Source organism: Merops nubicus, unplaced genomic scaffold (assembly GCF_000691845.1).
Source record: "Merops nubicus isolate BGI_N331 unplaced genomic scaffold, ASM69184v1 scaffold3520, whole genome shotgun sequence".
In the NCBI taxonomy this organism is placed as follows: Eukaryota; Metazoa; Chordata; class Aves; order Coraciiformes; family Meropidae; genus Merops; species Merops nubicus.
Window position 1 is genome coordinate 1 of NW_008581965.1, and position 16,796 is coordinate 16,796.

The following is a 16,796-nucleotide window of genomic DNA, read 5'->3' on the forward strand; positions in this document are numbered from 1 at the left end:
TCCAATGACACTCACATTTCCAATCAGCTTGAAGACCTGGTCCCCATGAACGTTGTAGACAGTCACAATGGTGTTGAGCGCAGCGTTGCGCACGGTGTTGTCCCTGTCACCAATGTGAGTGGCCACTTCTTTTAAGGCTTTTCCTGGAGTTGGCTGGCATACATTCATACCATAGGATTCCACCAGGCATCCAAGTTCTTCCAGGCATTCTGAAAGAATAAAATGATGCATGTATAGTCAAGTTTAAAGCTGCTGGGAAGAGAGCCCTCCTAATTTCTGTGTTGCCTGCACAACTTAAACATTCTTAGTGGAGAAGTGTCAATCACTATGCTGAAGACAGAAACACTTAAGATGACTTATTGGATGAACAGTAAACTAAAGGTTCATACTACCTCACACAAATAACACCTAAAACCTGCCAGTCATCCCTATAACCTTCAGATATTTCCCATTATCATATATGAACAATGATACAGTTAACATCATGTTTAGGTAGTTCAGAGAGTTGTGATCTTGCAATGCCATATTGTGTATATAATTTAACTTTCTGGTTCTATCAGGTTAAGAAATTTAAGGTGATGAGGGAGTTGATTGAACTATAAACAGCATACCACAAAAATTCCATAATAAAGTTGAGAGAAGTACAGCACAGAGACATTTCTTTCCAAAGGCTTAGTTGGATTAACTGATTCCCTTAGTCACTTGGACAATAATATTGTCACTGTTCTTCCCAGGACTGTTTCACTAACACAGTAAGCCTACTCAAGGATACTCAGTGCTGATAGCTCATCTTTGGAAGGTACAAAACCCACCAAAAATAAAAACCAAGATGATACTACTTTAAAATCTGTTCCTTTAAACACTTAGAAGCATTTGCAGAAAAGGCTACACATAGGCAGCTCTCACATTCCACCAGAAGTTATTTTGCTGAGTTTTTCAAGATGCAAAACAAAGCAATGTCAGGTCCTTGGCACCTGCCCAGTTCCTCATGCCATGTCCCACCTGCACGCTGTTTTGAGTTTTTGGATTTTGTCCCCTCCATGATGAAAGTGAACATCTTGCTGGCTGGGTAGATGAGACACATCCTGTTCAGAATGGCACGTACGTCCCTGCGGATGACATCCTTTGGTTCTCCCACCTAGTGGAAAGGGCAAAGAAAGAGGGGAAGAAATACAAGGTATTTTATACACTCATGATACTGTTGACTGGTCTAAATGTTAGAAAAGCCAGAATTATTCTCAATGCAAAAATCTTTTTTGGTAAATGGCTTCTAAAGGCAAATATGCAATATAAAATCATTGACACGTTTAAGTAGGAAAAGACCTTTAAGATCATAGAGTCTCACTGTTAACCTATTACCAAGTCCACCACTAAACAATATCCCTCAGCACCATATCTCCACATCTTTTAATTCCCTCCAGGGATGGTAACTCAACCACTTCCCTGGGCAGCCTGCTCCAATGATTCACAATCCCTTTGGTGAAAATTTTTTTCCTAATATACAATCTAAACCTTCTCTGTTGCAACAAGGATGTTTCCTCACATCCTGTTCACTTGTTATTTGGGAGAACAGACTGACTCCCACCTTGCGACAACCTACTTTCAGGTATTTCTAGAGAGCAAGGATGTCTTCCCTCAGGCTCCTTTTCTCCAGGCTAAATAAGCCTAGTTCCCTCACCCACTCCTCCTAAGACTTGTTCTCTAGACCCTCCACCAGCTTTGCTGCCTTTCTTTGGACATGCTCCAGAACCTCAATATTGTTCTTGTAGCGAGGGGCCCAAAACTGAACACAGAATTCAAGGTGCAGCTTCACTGGTGTTGAGTGCGGGGGGGACAATCACATCCCTACTCCTGCATGAGAAATCAGGACAGTTTCTGTGCAATGAACCATACCTTCAGGACAAGATAGGGGATGAAAGAGGATGCTTCATTTTCAGTAAGGTGATATTCTTCCTGACTCAGCAAATTGAAAAGCAGTTTAAGATATTCAAGTGCTTTCATCAGAACGCTCGTGTTGGTATCGAAGAACCGCAGGGTAAGCCATTTTAAGATCAGATCCAGGCAGCTGATAACTCCATCTTTTTCACTCTCCAAGTGCTTGAAGAGGGGAAGAAGAAAAAAACAAGGAGGTTGTGCAAAATGAAACACTTTGTTCAAGCAGAGAATAAGGAAAAGCTATGATAAGACAGTATATATTCATTAGGCTTCCTCAAAATGATTCCTCAAATCTTAAGTATTTGTATTTGATTTATGCAGCTTTCTGAAGTTTTAAAGAAGTCTCCAGTGAGGAAAATTTCCCCTTCTCCCAAGGAACAGCATTAATAATAAATTCATCATTCCTCTGAAAATTATTTCTATAGTTCAACTTCACACAACAGCCCCTGGCTCCTCAGGGAATTTGAATTCCAGCAGAACCTTTCATAGCAGAGAATAATTCTACATGTCACCTACTAGCACAGATCCAAACTCACCTCAATCATAACAGCAAGTGCTTTGTTGTGGTGCTGAAAGTCTGCATGAAACATCTCATCCTGCAGCCACTTGGCCACACAACTGGACATTTGGGTTTTTAGCTGCTCGATATATTCATCACGGGGAGTTGTGAAATTCCACTTTAACACCTGTAAAAGGCAGCATTTGGAAGTCAAAGCAAGCAAAACCTTTTCCTCCTGAAAGAATCTGCACATTGCATCCCTTTTAGTTCTGCCTTACAATCTGTTTTCAAAGTCTTCTCATTATCAACAAGTAAAGGGAAAAATTCAGTGGTGTTTGCTCATCTTGGCTTATATGAAAAATTTACTCTATGTGGAGTGGTTATCCTTAAGTCATAGACTTAATTATTATTGCTAAAGTGGTTAAGGTATAGGTAGGCCTATTTACTAGCAATTTAAAAATAATACATGTTTTAAGTAACAGAAATTCCCTACAAAAGGCAAGCTTGTAAAGCAGGCCTGTTCAACATAAGTACATTAGAGCATTTACAGTTCTCCTAGAACTCTAAAATTAGTCAAATGTTTCCAGGTAAACAATGATGCTTCACAACTGAAGATCATCTCTTGGAAGTTATAAAAACTTACAAGGTTTTTGGCTTTGGAGTGTATGAATGCACAAAACTTGGGAGATCAGAAGAGAAACACCACATTAAAAGCAGATATCAGCCTGTGAAAGTTTTGTGATGAAGTAGATAATCCAAGGGATAGACAGACTAGCTATTTCATGCCATAACATGTTTATCTCTAAATTTAAACCCAAAAGAATGCATTAAAATGACACTCCTTCAAAACTTGTGAATACATTCAGATTTTTCTCACCTTTAGACCTTTCTCATCTTTCATCCTCTGTTCTTTCCCATTTGGGACTATGATAAAAATAGGACCTGATTTATCATCATCTTCCTTTAAATTAGGCTTGCTTAGCACTTTCTTCCCCTGCACACCCTGAAAAAAACAAGGTATTAACAGGCAGCACAAGACAGATATAGGCTTCAGTCCCAGCAATTGCAAGCATTAGATACCAGCCAACCTCATGCTGCCTATGTGTACAAGAGCTCGAGAGAAGCTGGAAGAATAACATTGATTAGAGTTTTAAAAGTCTGTGCTCTGCTGCTGTGGAAGCAACACCCGTGACAGTGTGTGCAGTAGTACTCTGTGAAATGAGACACATCACTCTCAACCAGTGCACTAGTCACCCACACGCATCCCTAAAGCCCACTGTGGTACCTGTTTCAAAGATTTGTTCTTTGTGAGACTGGTATTGCCTTTGTTGAGGCTTGAATTAGCTTTGGACAGGCTGGTATTGCCCTTGGACATACTGCTATTAACAGCTGACTGCTGAAAATAAGCCACAGAAAAGGCTTTGTTGCTAGGAAGCTATTTGCTCCTAAGAGTTACTGCTCCAAACCTTTTGATGTGTTCACAGCAAAGGTGCTAACTCCAGCATCAGAGTTATGACACAAGAATAAAAGGACTTCAGCAAGTCTACAACATCTTTCAAGGCTTGCTCTGTTCATTCCTGCCATGAATCTGGACCTACCTCAAACGTTCTTGGCACTTTAGACAATAGAGGCAACAGGACCTCAGAACAATTTGGCCTTTTTTTTTGTTACACATAGGACAAACTTTAAAGCTAATAGCAAAAAAATTACTGTTAACACAAAACAACAGAAAAACCTAATGACAAACTCAAACATCATCAATTAAGATTATTATTATGCATTTAGGCATCTTCCTTTTCTTTTTGCCTCTGTGATTGAGAACATTTTACCCTTCACACTGCAAAGTAGTAATGAATTCCTTTTGATGCATGGGTTCAAAATTACTGTTCAGAGCATAACATTGCAACTGCCATGGTAAGATTGAATTCTCAACAGTACAAGATCAAGGAGGCCAAAAAGAACAATTAGGCTTTTTTTGTTGTTACACACAGGACAAACTTTAAAGCCAATAGCAAAAAAATTACCGTAACACAAAACAGAAAAACCTAATGACAAACGCAAACATAATCAATTAAGATTATTATTATGCATTTAGGCATCTTCCTTTTCTTTTTGCCTCTGTGATTGAGAACATTTTACCCTTCACACTGCAAAGTAGTAATGAATTCCTTTTGATGCATGGGTTCAAAATTACTGTTCAGAGCATAACATTGCAACTGCCATGGTAAGATTGAATTCTCAACAGTACAAGATCAAGGAGGCCAAAAAGATTTAAAACATAGATTGAGCTGCTCACAAGACTGCATTTTTGACAATAAAAGCTTCAAGAATTTAACAACTAATGACAAAAATAGCAAATAGGTGAATGGGAACACTTGTCATTCCACAAGTCAGACAAATGAAGATTCTCAGTAAAAGGGTCTCTATAGAAAGGGCTCCACTCTTCTACCTATAATATATTAACTAATTACAGCTATTAACTTCATAGAACTGATTTTATAGGAAATGGAATTAACATACCTTAGCTTTAGAGGAGACTCCTCCTGCTTTGGCTTTTTTGGGATCAGGCTTGGAATCCATGATATTGGACCCTGAATCTTCAGCAAGTGCTGGAGAAACAATAGACCATTTCAAACTACTAACAAGCCCATTTTAGGTCAGCAGCTTTCCATTCTTATGACAGAAAAAAAAAACCCTCCCTGTTTATGGATACACTACACCAAACACAAAGAGGTCTGAGGATTTTAGACCCATAAAAGAAGTTCTGTGAAGTCTATGCTAGCCCACAAAGCTTTCATATTAAGATCATGATCTTAGCAAATTTGCATTATCAAAAGATTTTTAAAATGCACACATGTATAGCATGCAGGCCAACATCTAGAGCTGTAGTTGCACCCAGTTTGAGCAGGCAGCAATATTGAGGAAAGAGTCCAGATAAAAATAAATGTGAAAATTTTTCATTAGAAAGTTATGTTAAAATCAGATGAGTATTAAAAAACCCATCTAAGTCCATGCCATTTAGCTTCAGTATCAAGTAGTTATTTTCAAAGAGCAACTGACAGATGGTTGTGGGGAAAGGGAAAAAAACAACTCTACTCCTACATTGAAAGTTGACTCAACTACAAGTAAGACCAGAACTATAGACAGAACTCATTAGATTGCACAGCTATTTGTAACCCTAACCATGCTGAATTCCTCTCCTCCTGCTAAGTGTTTCTTTGTCCAACATTTCAAAAGGCTTCATAACCCACCCTTTCCTCAGTCACATCCCAGAACATATGAGAGGTTACCTGATGCAGGCTGGAATTTGGCTGGAGGTCCTCCCCCTACTGCTCTGGAAGAGGCTTTAGCAGGAGGAGCTGGTTTGGCTCGCATGTTGGCTTTGGCTTTCTCAAGCATGGCCAGTACCTGGTCTTTGGAAGTTGGCTAGACAATAGAAGGGGAAAAAAAAAGAAGTGATAAATTTAGAAATATTAGTGCTAATGATTACCAAGACATGCCACAGACAAGGAAAATTACAGTAGTTTGAAACAAGCTATTCTCTGTCTAGCACCTTCCCATGACACTTATCTTAAAATATTTTATTCAGATATTTTTGTTCAGAGATACATCTTTCTATTAACTTTCTGCTACAAAACCTATGGGAAACATGAACCAGCAATCTGTTCTAGGTGAGCAGTCCTAGGTCATTAATGGAGTGATTCAGCACTCAGGGGTCCTGAAGATGCATCAAGTAGCTTGCATATTTACTGTCCAACTGTATGCCTTGAACACATGCTTTAAGATGGCTTATAGCCAACTGGAGCTAGGCTTTTCAGGACAAAAGCAGAGTGAATGAATGTCAAGCTTCTGAAGGGATATAGCTGTGGTAGCAGTAGTCTTTCTGAAGCAAAGAAACCTCTAACTCCTGCCACTATTTTCAGCACTCCTGAAAATATTAAATGCAGGCAAGGTTCCATGACTCAAAACAGCGTATCACGAGACTGAATGTGATTTGTTAATATCCACTCATTCAAGGTGACATTATCTCATCTCAGTGACAGAAATACCTTCAGCTTGCTGGTGGCTTTTGCCATCTTCTCAAAGCCCAGATGCATCATGAAGAAGGGCAGGGCATCCTGTGCCTTCTTCCGCACATCCCCGTTCCGATCCTCGAGGCAGGAGTAGAGGTGAGGCACACACAAGATTAGGTCAGAAGGAACAGAACGGAGGACAGGCAACTTCTCAGCCAACCAACCAAGGAGCTGAAATAAAGTTTTAAAAGCAAAGTTTTTGAGGAAATGCTCACTGTGCTGTCCAGGCCACAAGAGCCTGACACTAATAGTCTTTCACAGACCTCTAAGTAGGAAAAAAACCCACCCCTATCTTTGCTCAGACAAACATTCTTAACCAATGTCAACTTTCATGTCAGCAATTAAAAAGTTTTAAAATCAAATACAGTATGTTAAAACACAATTATCTTAAGGCTGCATGAGTTGTTTCTTCCTTTTGAGAATAACATCAGGATTTCAGCTGCACTTCAGCCTCCCCCACCAATGCCTTCAGTTCTGGTCTTCATTACTATGTGGTTAATTTGAGAGCAAACACACCAGGCTCTTCAAATGCTCATCAAAACCCACAAGTTTCATTTGGGAGACACTGAAATCTGAATGACAGCTATCATGCAGGAAAAAAGCCTTTTATTACCCTTTTGAGGCTTAGCAATTCCATGTTAGCATGAAGAGACAGCCACTTGTTTACTTGTGTAAGAGTGGCATTGTGTCAGTCTGTATAGATAACCTTATTTGCTATGGGCTATGTTTATCTTAATTAGAAACACACAAGGAGAAGTTTATTTAAGCCAAGTCTACCTCTTGTCTTAGGAAAGGATTTTCTTTTTTGAGCTCCTCAGACAGGTCTTCCCCTTCCAACCACTCCTTCATACCAGTTTGTTCAGCCCAGGCGTTGACAGTTGCCAGTGCAGCAGCACGAACGTTATTCTGTAGCAAGAACAAGATTTAAGAAGAATGATCCTAAAGAGGGGTCAGAAGATGACAGCAGAAGACACAATAAATTCATCCTATGAAAGGCAAAAGCTTCTACATCACAGGCTTTGAAATCTCTGGTTTTATTCACTGCTTGAGAAGCCTAGATTGACAAGAATTTAGTTTTAGTGGTGGTTATCAGCCACAGAAATCACCAAATCAGACACCATACTGATCTACCATCATTTTCAGATAAATAAGTTTAATAGAAGAACAAAGGGTATCTTTAAAAGCACTTTATGCCTGCTACCATTCATTGATGAGAATTCTGGGAGCCTCCTAACACTCAAGCAATCTAAAGAATAAGATTAGTGATTTATATAATGCTTAAAATAGACTTTGCACATTCATAAACCAAGGCAAGTGGGTTATGCAGCCTGTTATTAGGCCACTCTTATGTAGGACACATATGAGCAAAAGTCAAGTCAGGAGCAAGGGAACCCTCCAACTCCTACCTATTTCTACCTTTAGTGTTCCCCAACTCAGGCAAAATTTAGAACAGCATCCTTTTTGGAAACAGCTATGTGAAGTTATGAGAAGTCAGACAAAATACTTGACAGCCATGGTTCTTCAAAACATTATCAGTACAGACACAACCCCTGACTGCAAAACTCAAAGCAAACCTGATTAACATCTAACTTAATGTATTTTCAGCATTAGAAGTGTGCATACAGCCACCACATTTAATTTAAAAGCTGAGTTATGACAATGACTGGGTTTATTTACAAGCAAGAGAAGACAACTCAAGCAGATTATATATTTAGCCACATATTCATATTTGGATAACAGTTGCCATTTACACAAGAACCTTTAAAAAAAAAATATTAAGCTTCCAAAGACATTTTAGCTACCATCTGCCTCTACAAAAGCAAGTGCAAACAGCAATAGTCACCCCCAGGCATAGCTCAGATAGTGAACAGGAAAAAGGAAAGATCTTGATGAGTGTCCTACCTTACTGTCTCCTAGGACTGTAATGACAGGGATGCCCAAATTTTTCACATGCTGTTTGATATTGGGGCCCATTGCTGTTGCTAGCTGTTGAAGAATGCTCAGTGTTTGTTGCACCTGCATGTAAATAAAAGGCTTTGAATAAAATACTGTTACAACCACATGCATAAAATTCCAAGTCATATGGGAAAAGTAACACTGCTGTACATCTAGGCTTCTACTTCAGCCTGCCTGCTCAGCAAAATCTATTCCAGACTTCAAACTCATCACACAGAGAGATAAGAATTATCTCTTTATTCCAAGTAAACCAAAGTTCAGCTAAAAATGTTTTAAAACAAAGGACACTTCTGTCACTAGAAATATGCAGCTCATTGTTTGCCAGCTGTTGCTCTGTTACAGTGTCATAAAAATCAAGTAATAAGCAAGGTTCAGAAGTTTGTCTGAAGTTCTAAGCTGGAAACAGCTGAAACAGCATTTTGTACAACATACCAAGATTTTATTGGAGTCATTGAGTCGACTCTTCAAAGCAGCTGGAAGTTCTCCTATGTTTGGCTCTATAAATTTAGCATCATTTATTATGCTTGTCACTTCATCCAGGCCTTCCTTTCTGATCTTCCAGTTTTTGTCCCCAATTTTAGACACCAGTTCAGCTGTGATCTTATCACTGTAAGAGAAAGAAAAAAGGGTAAAAAGACCACTTCCTTAGTTATGTGGCTTTTAGTAGTTGAAGGCTTTAACACCACAGACTTCTGCTTAGAAAGTGTTCACAAACACAAAGTTTTGAACTGCAGTGGAAGTGTGTCTTCAGGCTGTAGAATGCAAACCTACCCAATATCTGTTCTTGGCAAGAGATCCACAACATCATTTGCAACATCCTCCTGTTCCTCTTCCTCACCATCATCCCCACCACCCCCACTCTGCCTGGAAATGCCACGAGTTGGGACTGGGGCTGTCTGCCCTTGCATCTGCAAGCAACAAGAATCAGAAACAATCATTTTAGAGTTTGTCATCTGACATGACAGTAACTTGCATGAGATGAACGTGTTTGTCTCAGGGTGATAAGACTTCTAAAACATTATGCTACTCAAAAAAACACCAGAAAATTTTGAAGTTCATAATGAAAACAGGTAGCTACTGACATAGCTAGACATAATGAGTGTGCAGATGCTTTCCTGAGTCTTGAAAGATCTGGTTCACTTCCAAACCCACAGGTTAGGCCATTATATTACTACACATTACAGTGACTGAAGTTCCCAAGTAGTTTTGATGAAATTTGGTAGTAGGAGAGCTGCACTTCATACCTTTTCAAATTCTGCATCTATCTGGGAGAGAAGGGCTGGCTTCTCATCCTCAAAGAACATCCGCAAAGGAGGCCCCACATAAAGATACATGACTCCCAGCAAGGTAATGGCAGAGGTCCTTACAGCCTGCCAGAGAGAGGACAAAAGCACTCAGTCTTCAAATTAAGGACTGATAAGAATTCAGGATTAAAATGCTTCATTTACTCACTGGGTTAGTTGCAGCAAGAGCTGTCTTCACATTACTGATGAAGGCTTTGACGTTTAGTCTGTGGGAATAATATACCCTCCATAAGTGAAATGCAACACAGGAAGCACCAACAAGAATCATCATAGTATGCTGAATTTTATAAAAAAAAAAAGCCCTGAGAAAAGATTCACACAACTTCCAAGCAGAAGATACTTGCACTTGTAAAATATCACAGGTACAGCATAGATGGCAGGTATTTAAATAACTACTGAAAGAGATCAGTTTGGGCAAGAGCTCACTAGGAGAAGTCACAACAGTACACATAAGGTCATTTATACCAAAGACTGCTGTTATTACTGCTGGAAAGCTTCTTAAAACATGATTACTAGGATTGAAATCCTAAGGGATGAGTCTAGGATCATTTTAAGCACCTGAAAAAATGGCTACCTAATAAAGTTGAGGGGTTTTTTTTTTGTTCATCTGTCTCAGGATCTTCCAAGGAAGAGGCATTAATTTCAAAAATCAATTTACAAGTAAAAGAGGGGAATCTCTATGGCACCACTGAATTCAGGACAAAACAGGCAGTCACAGAAGCCTCCTTTGTGCAGCCTCAAACACTGCAGTCAAGAGACTAGTGATTAAATGTTAATAAATACTATCACCAGTTTCTTACCCTCACAGCACAAAAATGCAGCAATGGCTATTTTGTTGCCTAAAAATTCATCCTGTTATTAGCCTCAAATGCTCTCAAGGAGAGCAATAAACATGCTCACATGTACTTTTCTGTAGACTGCCAGGTCTCCTGCAGTATATAAAGTTTAAGAAAAATGTTCTTCAGAGAAGGCTGAGTGATGAATAAAGCATCTAGTAGTGTATTAATATCCTATTCTACTGGTCAGATACTTTCATTTACACATTTAGAGCTAGAAGAGCACTTCAGAGAGCTAGCATCAGAGTTTAAGGAATAAAAGAGTTCAGATGCACTTGGAGCCACCCTCTTCAGACCAATCTGACAGAAGAACAGATTCTTAGTCCTAGGTCAGAAACATTTTCTCTTAGTAATTTCATCAAAAGACATACCCAGAAAAGCCAAACTCTTTAATTGCATTTGAAAGCCAGTTCAAAGTTTCCGACTGGTTTTTAGGGTTCTTTTGTGAGAAAGCCATAGCCACAACCTGGAAGAGAAGAAGGCTAAGTGTAAATTTTCACTGGCAGACCAGTGACAAAGCACTGTAATAAAGGAGTGAAGACACCTGCAAAAACCACAGGGTATCATAAGCAAACAGAAACATTGGAAGTAACACAGGAGGAAAAAATAAATCTGCCACTGCAGCAGAATACTGGAAGAGAACCAGAAGTTCCAGCAATACTTAAAGGGAGCCAGAGAGACCTTTATTATAGATGTGCACCTGCTTTGGCAGTATTTCAGCAAGATACTGATATACTACTCATCATTTCCTCTTTTGGATGAACTTGTATTTAACTTCTGCCTTAGGAGGTATCTTGAGAGCAAACAAGTTACTTTCAGGCAATAAAAGAATAAAAGATTTAGTATTTATTTCTGAAACAGTAAGAGCACTCTGTGTAATATTTCTGATTTACTAGAAGAATACCTTTGCTGCTCACTCACCTGCTCTGCAGTCCATGGCAGCTGGCATGCCTCTGCTATTGCTGTCATGGCTTCTTTTGCATTACTCCCACACTTCACATCACCAACCTTGTCTACAAGACCATCCAGCACAACCTGTGCTGAAGTTTTGGAGAAGTTTCCCTTCTGTGCAATTAATGCAACTATATGCAGTTTCATCTGCATCACCTGGAACATGCATAACAACAAAGATGTTACTGATGTCTTCATGTATTTTAGTCCAAAATTTGTATTCTATATATTCATAAATATATGAAAAATATATCCATTTGTGTGTAAACACAAATATATACATAAACTATGTACTTGTATAAACACAAGTATGTGTAAGCACTTGAATGTATAGAAATGTTAACACATTTTGTGTATCCATGTGCATATGTACATAATTAATAATACTGCACACCTATTACCTACTTGCAGGACTTAAACACACATACACTGACATCTTCAAATGTTGTCTTGAAGTCTTATTGTCATCAGAAATGAAATCTGATTTCAGAGTTTATATTCTCAATGACTACAGATAAAACTGTGGTCCTGGTGCCAGGGATGTCATCAATGACATATACACACCTATGGCCTTGTAGCTGGAAATGTAGCTTACATGAAGTACCAAAAACTGACTGTTAGTTACTGAAGGATAATGTATTACCTGAAAATTTGTTTCCTTCCAACCAGGCTTCTTGGCAAGCATTCTTACTAGAGCTTGGCAAGGCATTTCACTTCTCTCCATAAGCTCAACAGCCTAAAGGATAAATATTTAGGTTAGCCAGTCAGTCACAAGTGATACAAAACAACACCAAACAGAGTAGTTACCTCAAATGTCCTCTGTAAATCTTTTCTTTACACTGAACTAAGTTGCAGAAATTCTCAGCACAAGAATTTACCTGAAAAGTCTTTTCTACAAGAACCACTTTTACAAGAAGACAATTTTACAGGTACTGAGCCAACATTAAACCTGAGATGTTTTATTTGTTGTGGGGTTTTGTTGTTGATTTTTTTTCTTGGGTGTTATTTTTAGCTTTTGTTTGCAGAGGGTTTTAATGGATTCATTCTTTTTTAAGATGAAGTACACTGTGCACCTTTTCACACTGGAATGCTGACTACACAGCTAGAGATTAAGCCTGAATGTAAGCCTAACAACAAGTGAAAACAGTAATTTAGATTATCCATTCCACTGAAATTGTAGTATCTCTACCTTTGAGTAAAGCTGGCTTCTGCAGCAGTATTTCAGTGCAGACAGTCAGTTTCATAATTTAAGCTAGTCACCTTTTCCACTAAAACATTAAAACTCAGTCACAACTGTACCCATTTGTCCTTTGCAAGTATTTACATTAAGCCTAACAACAAGTGAAAACAGTCATTTAGATCATCCATTCCACTGAAACTGTATCTCTACCTTTGAGTAAAGCTGGCTTCTGCAGCAGTATTTCAGTGCAGACAGTCAGTTTCATAATTTAAGCTAGTCACCTTTTCCACTAAAACATTAAAACTCAGTCACAACTGTACCCATTTGTCCTTTGCAAGTATTTACTCCACCTGATGTAGTGGCAGATCATTACTACTGCTATGCCTTTTAAAAGTTACCAGGCCTAAAAAGCTGAAGAAATTATTGCTTTCATTTTCCCTACCTGCACCTTGCTCTTCTTCTCAGCTGCTACAAACTTACCTTCTGAAATTCCTCCATGCAGGCAAGCCTCTCTTTCCAGTTACCACTGTCCAGCTGCTGGATACAAGAAGCTGGAAGGACAGCAGCAGCTTTCTCTTCACATACCTCTATCTGCAGACAGATCAGAACAAAGTTAAAATTTTTCTCTCCTAGGTCGAAAGACTTTGCATGGATTATGGTTTAGGTGCCTTATGAATTTAGGAAGCTGCCAAATTGTACTGCAACAGAAAAGTAATCCCTGAAAAGTATGACAAATTGTGCAGACAGACAAAAATAATCCTGAGTAGTCACTATCTATGTAAAGAATCAAGCAGGGGTAACCTAAAATTTGCAAGGTAGTTTTGTAGGAAGTCTGAATAAATATTCAGAGCAACATATCAGTGCTTGATGAGGGTGGATGGGAGAAGACTTATCTTCTGCATCCATCTTAGCAAAACACAGAATTAACGTTATTTAGATATGAAAAGTGATTAAAAACTTCCCTTGTTTCAGTGGTGTCTCTATCACCTTCAGAAAGTGATTTCTGAATCATTTTCCACTGCATAACAGCATCCAGTGGATACATAAGGGAAAGTATTCATTCTACATGTCACTCTGAAGAAAACCAGCAGTCCAAAAAACTTGCAGATATATCTAGCTAAACTTTAATAGATCTTTGCTATTGTTTAACCTACATACAGCTTAGCTTACCTTGCTCCCTATTCAGGAAGATAAATAGATGATAAAACAACATGTAGAATTCATATTAAAGTTATACTTCAAGAAAGTGACTGAACAGCACAGAATAAACACATATCAGTGCATTTAATTACTACTATATTCTACTTCACATTTCAGTGTAAACTCCAGAACACTATTCTCAGGCTTTTCATGAGACAACTTCAGTAAATCATGCATCCTAAACTACCTATAAATTAGCAGTACTGTTACTTTTTTAATCTGTTCCCTGTTCAGGGTCAATATGATATACCTTACATCAGTATGATTTACTGGTTGCTGTCTTACATGGCCTGGTACCAACAACAGCCTGAAGAACAGGTATATTTACTGCAATGCATCAAACATCCACTTTATCAGTTATGAATTTCATTTAAATTAATTGCTTTCCTTTAACCCCACCCAACTGCAGTGAAAAACTCTGTAGCAGTGTAAGTAGTGATGAAGTGGAGGTGCTCCTACAGCAGACTTTGGATTTCAGAGGAGAGCAGAATACACACCGAGAGTTCCGACTCAAACACTTCTTTGGTCTCAGGGCCCTTCTTGCCTTTAGCCCCAGCCCCTCCCACACCTGCAGCTGCAGCTGCATTTAAATGAATTGCTTCCCCTTGTCTTAACAAAAAAACCCCCACCCAACTGCAGTGAAAAACTCTGTAGCAGTGTAAGTAGTGATGAAGTGGAGGTGCTCCTACAGCAGACTTTGGATTTCAGAGGAGAGCAGAATACACACCGAGAGTTCCGACTCAAACACTTCTTTGGTCTCAGGGCCCTTCTTGCCTTTAGCCCCAGCCCCTCCCACACCTGCAGCTGCAGCTGGTTTGCCTTTCTTGGGTGGGCCCCCAGGCTAGAAAAAAAACACAATGGACAAGTTAGCCAAGATAAGTATTACAGAGACCATTTGTAGTGCTACTTAGGTCCATTTTTAAAAAAGCAAATCATTTTCAAGCAATAAAGGCTCATGACTCTAGTTATGGTAATTACTGAAAACAACACTGGAGAGAACACTCAACACTTAAAGAGTAACTTTGCTAGTTTAACAAGAGACCTTGACTTCAGCAAAATATTACTCTACCACCACAGAGCACACGAATGTTACAAAATCTGAGGTGTCTCTGAATGGCTCCAATGGTCCATCTCTTATTTCAGTACCAAATCATGTATTAAGACATAAGTGACAAGACAGTTTGTATCATTAAGAGCTGAGATTTCATCATCAAGTACATTCTGAGAAAGTCCCAGATTCTTTTTATTGTTGGGCTCACCTACTCCTACAGAAAGACAGCAGTTCCTCAGTGGAAGGAGATATTGAAGATCAAAGGTGGCCTGTTGAACAAGTAATTACTCCATGCAATTGAATCACAGACAATTGTGACTCAGACAATCTCTTGGCAAACTCTTACCTTCACAGCAGGTGCTTTTTTCAGTGGTCCTGATTTGGTTGCTGTATCTTTTGTTTCTTTATCTCCACCAGTCCCTGAAAGAGCAGGGGTCTTTCCAGGAATAGCCTTGCCTTCTTTTTTCTCAGCAGCTCCTCCTGTCTTTTTGCCATAAACCACTTCTACCTTCTCAGCACATTCCTTAATCTGACAATCAGTTAAGAAAAGAAAAATTAAATAAAAACAAAGAAAGAATGGGAGGAAAAACAGAAAAAAAGCTATTTAGCTACTACAACTGGATGTACAGTATATCCCTTCAACAGCAGGGGCTCAAACTTGACTACTTTGAAAAAAAACATTACAAGTTTAGGTTGCTTACTTCACAAAAAGAAAGAGTGGGAGAAAAATAGGAAAAAAGCTATTTAGCTACAACTGGATGTACAGTATATCCCTTCAACAGCAGGGGCTCAAACTTGACTACTTTGAAAAAAAACATTTAGAGTTTAGGTTGCTTACTTCACAAAATTCTGCTATTCTGTATTCCTTACAGTAGTAATGTTAACCACTCAAGGGCATAAGCCATCATTCTATTGCTAGAATAATTCAAAATGAAGTGCATACACACAGAAAGCATCAGCACACACCCCTCCACCCTGATACTTACAGATCAAGACCAATTCTTATCACCTTAAATTATATCATCATTCAATCAACAAGCCTGTTAGCTTATGCAAAAGACTGAAAACTTTGTTGTTGGAAAGCAAGTCTTTAATACCAAAACCTGTCTAGTAACATAGACCATGTGCTTGTGACCTAAAACCCTAAACTTTGTTTCAGGTAAAATTTTCAGAAACCAAGCAACCCAACCCCCACAACCACCACCACACAACCTGCCTCAAAGCTAATACAGCCTTGAAGCCAAACAGATACTTAAATAAGAATGAAAAGGTGTAATGTTAACATACTAAAGCATTTTAAGTAGTGGAAGTCAAAGAAAAGATGCTTGATAAACTAGCAAGAAAGAGACTTTCAAATCCTCTGCAACATTAGTAACTTTTAAGTAAAATGTTAATTTTCAAAAAACTGTGCTGAAAGTCATTTAGCTCAAGCATGTTCTTCTGTTTCCTCTAACCTGAGATGAATCTTAAACAGATAAATGGAGTATTTTTTACATTTATTATTACAAACTCACCCGATCAAGTTTTAGTTTGTCTACATCTGCTAGAAAAGGATTCACAGCTTTCTCTCCAGCCACTTTCAGGGCAGTGCCTAATGCCTCAAATCCAGCATCCCTGACTTCAGGAGCAGAATCATTGATATGCTGCAGAGAAAGACAACATTTATCAGAGGACTCGTGGATCACATCTAAACAGATTCTTAATTACATTTAAATCCTTCCTCCTTTTTAAAAAACCCCTACATCTACTATAAATTAATCCTTAACATTCCACTCCAAAAAGAAAAGGGCTGGTTTCTCACTTCTCTTTCC

At 38.7% G+C, this 16,796-nt stretch overlaps 1 protein-coding gene across 1 annotated transcript in view; it reads right to left on the minus strand.

The window, feature by feature from the left end:
* Nucleotides 1–15: 15 nt before the first annotated feature.
* The window catches only part of LOC103768902 (cytoskeleton-associated protein 5-like), a gene marked incomplete at both ends in the record, with an annotated part of 17,770 nt that continues 989 nt past the window's right edge, over nt 16–16,796 (minus strand). Inside the window, 21 exons of the mRNA XM_008936068.1 lie at nt 16–209; nt 1,003–1,138; nt 1,894–2,097; nt 2,472–2,621; nt 3,312–3,437; nt 4,955–5,043; nt 5,725–5,860; nt 6,484–6,678; nt 7,285–7,413; nt 8,410–8,523; nt 8,896–9,070; nt 9,235–9,371; nt 9,708–9,833; nt 9,916–9,973; nt 10,975–11,069; nt 11,525–11,710; nt 12,198–12,290; nt 13,215–13,325; nt 14,662–14,775; nt 15,332–15,514; nt 16,500–16,628. Coding sequence (XP_008934316.1) covers nt 16–209; nt 1,003–1,138; nt 1,894–2,097; nt 2,472–2,621; nt 3,312–3,437; nt 4,955–5,043; nt 5,725–5,860; nt 6,484–6,678; nt 7,285–7,413; nt 8,410–8,523; nt 8,896–9,070; nt 9,235–9,371; nt 9,708–9,833; nt 9,916–9,973; nt 10,975–11,069; nt 11,525–11,710; nt 12,198–12,290; nt 13,215–13,325; nt 14,662–14,775; nt 15,332–15,514; nt 16,500–16,628 — 2,880 coding nt within the window. The remainder of the gene's footprint in view (nt 210–1,002; nt 1,139–1,893; nt 2,098–2,471; nt 2,622–3,311; nt 3,438–4,954; nt 5,044–5,724; nt 5,861–6,483; nt 6,679–7,284; nt 7,414–8,409; nt 8,524–8,895; nt 9,071–9,234; nt 9,372–9,707; nt 9,834–9,915; nt 9,974–10,974; nt 11,070–11,524; nt 11,711–12,197; nt 12,291–13,214; nt 13,326–14,661; nt 14,776–15,331; nt 15,515–16,499; nt 16,629–16,796) is intronic.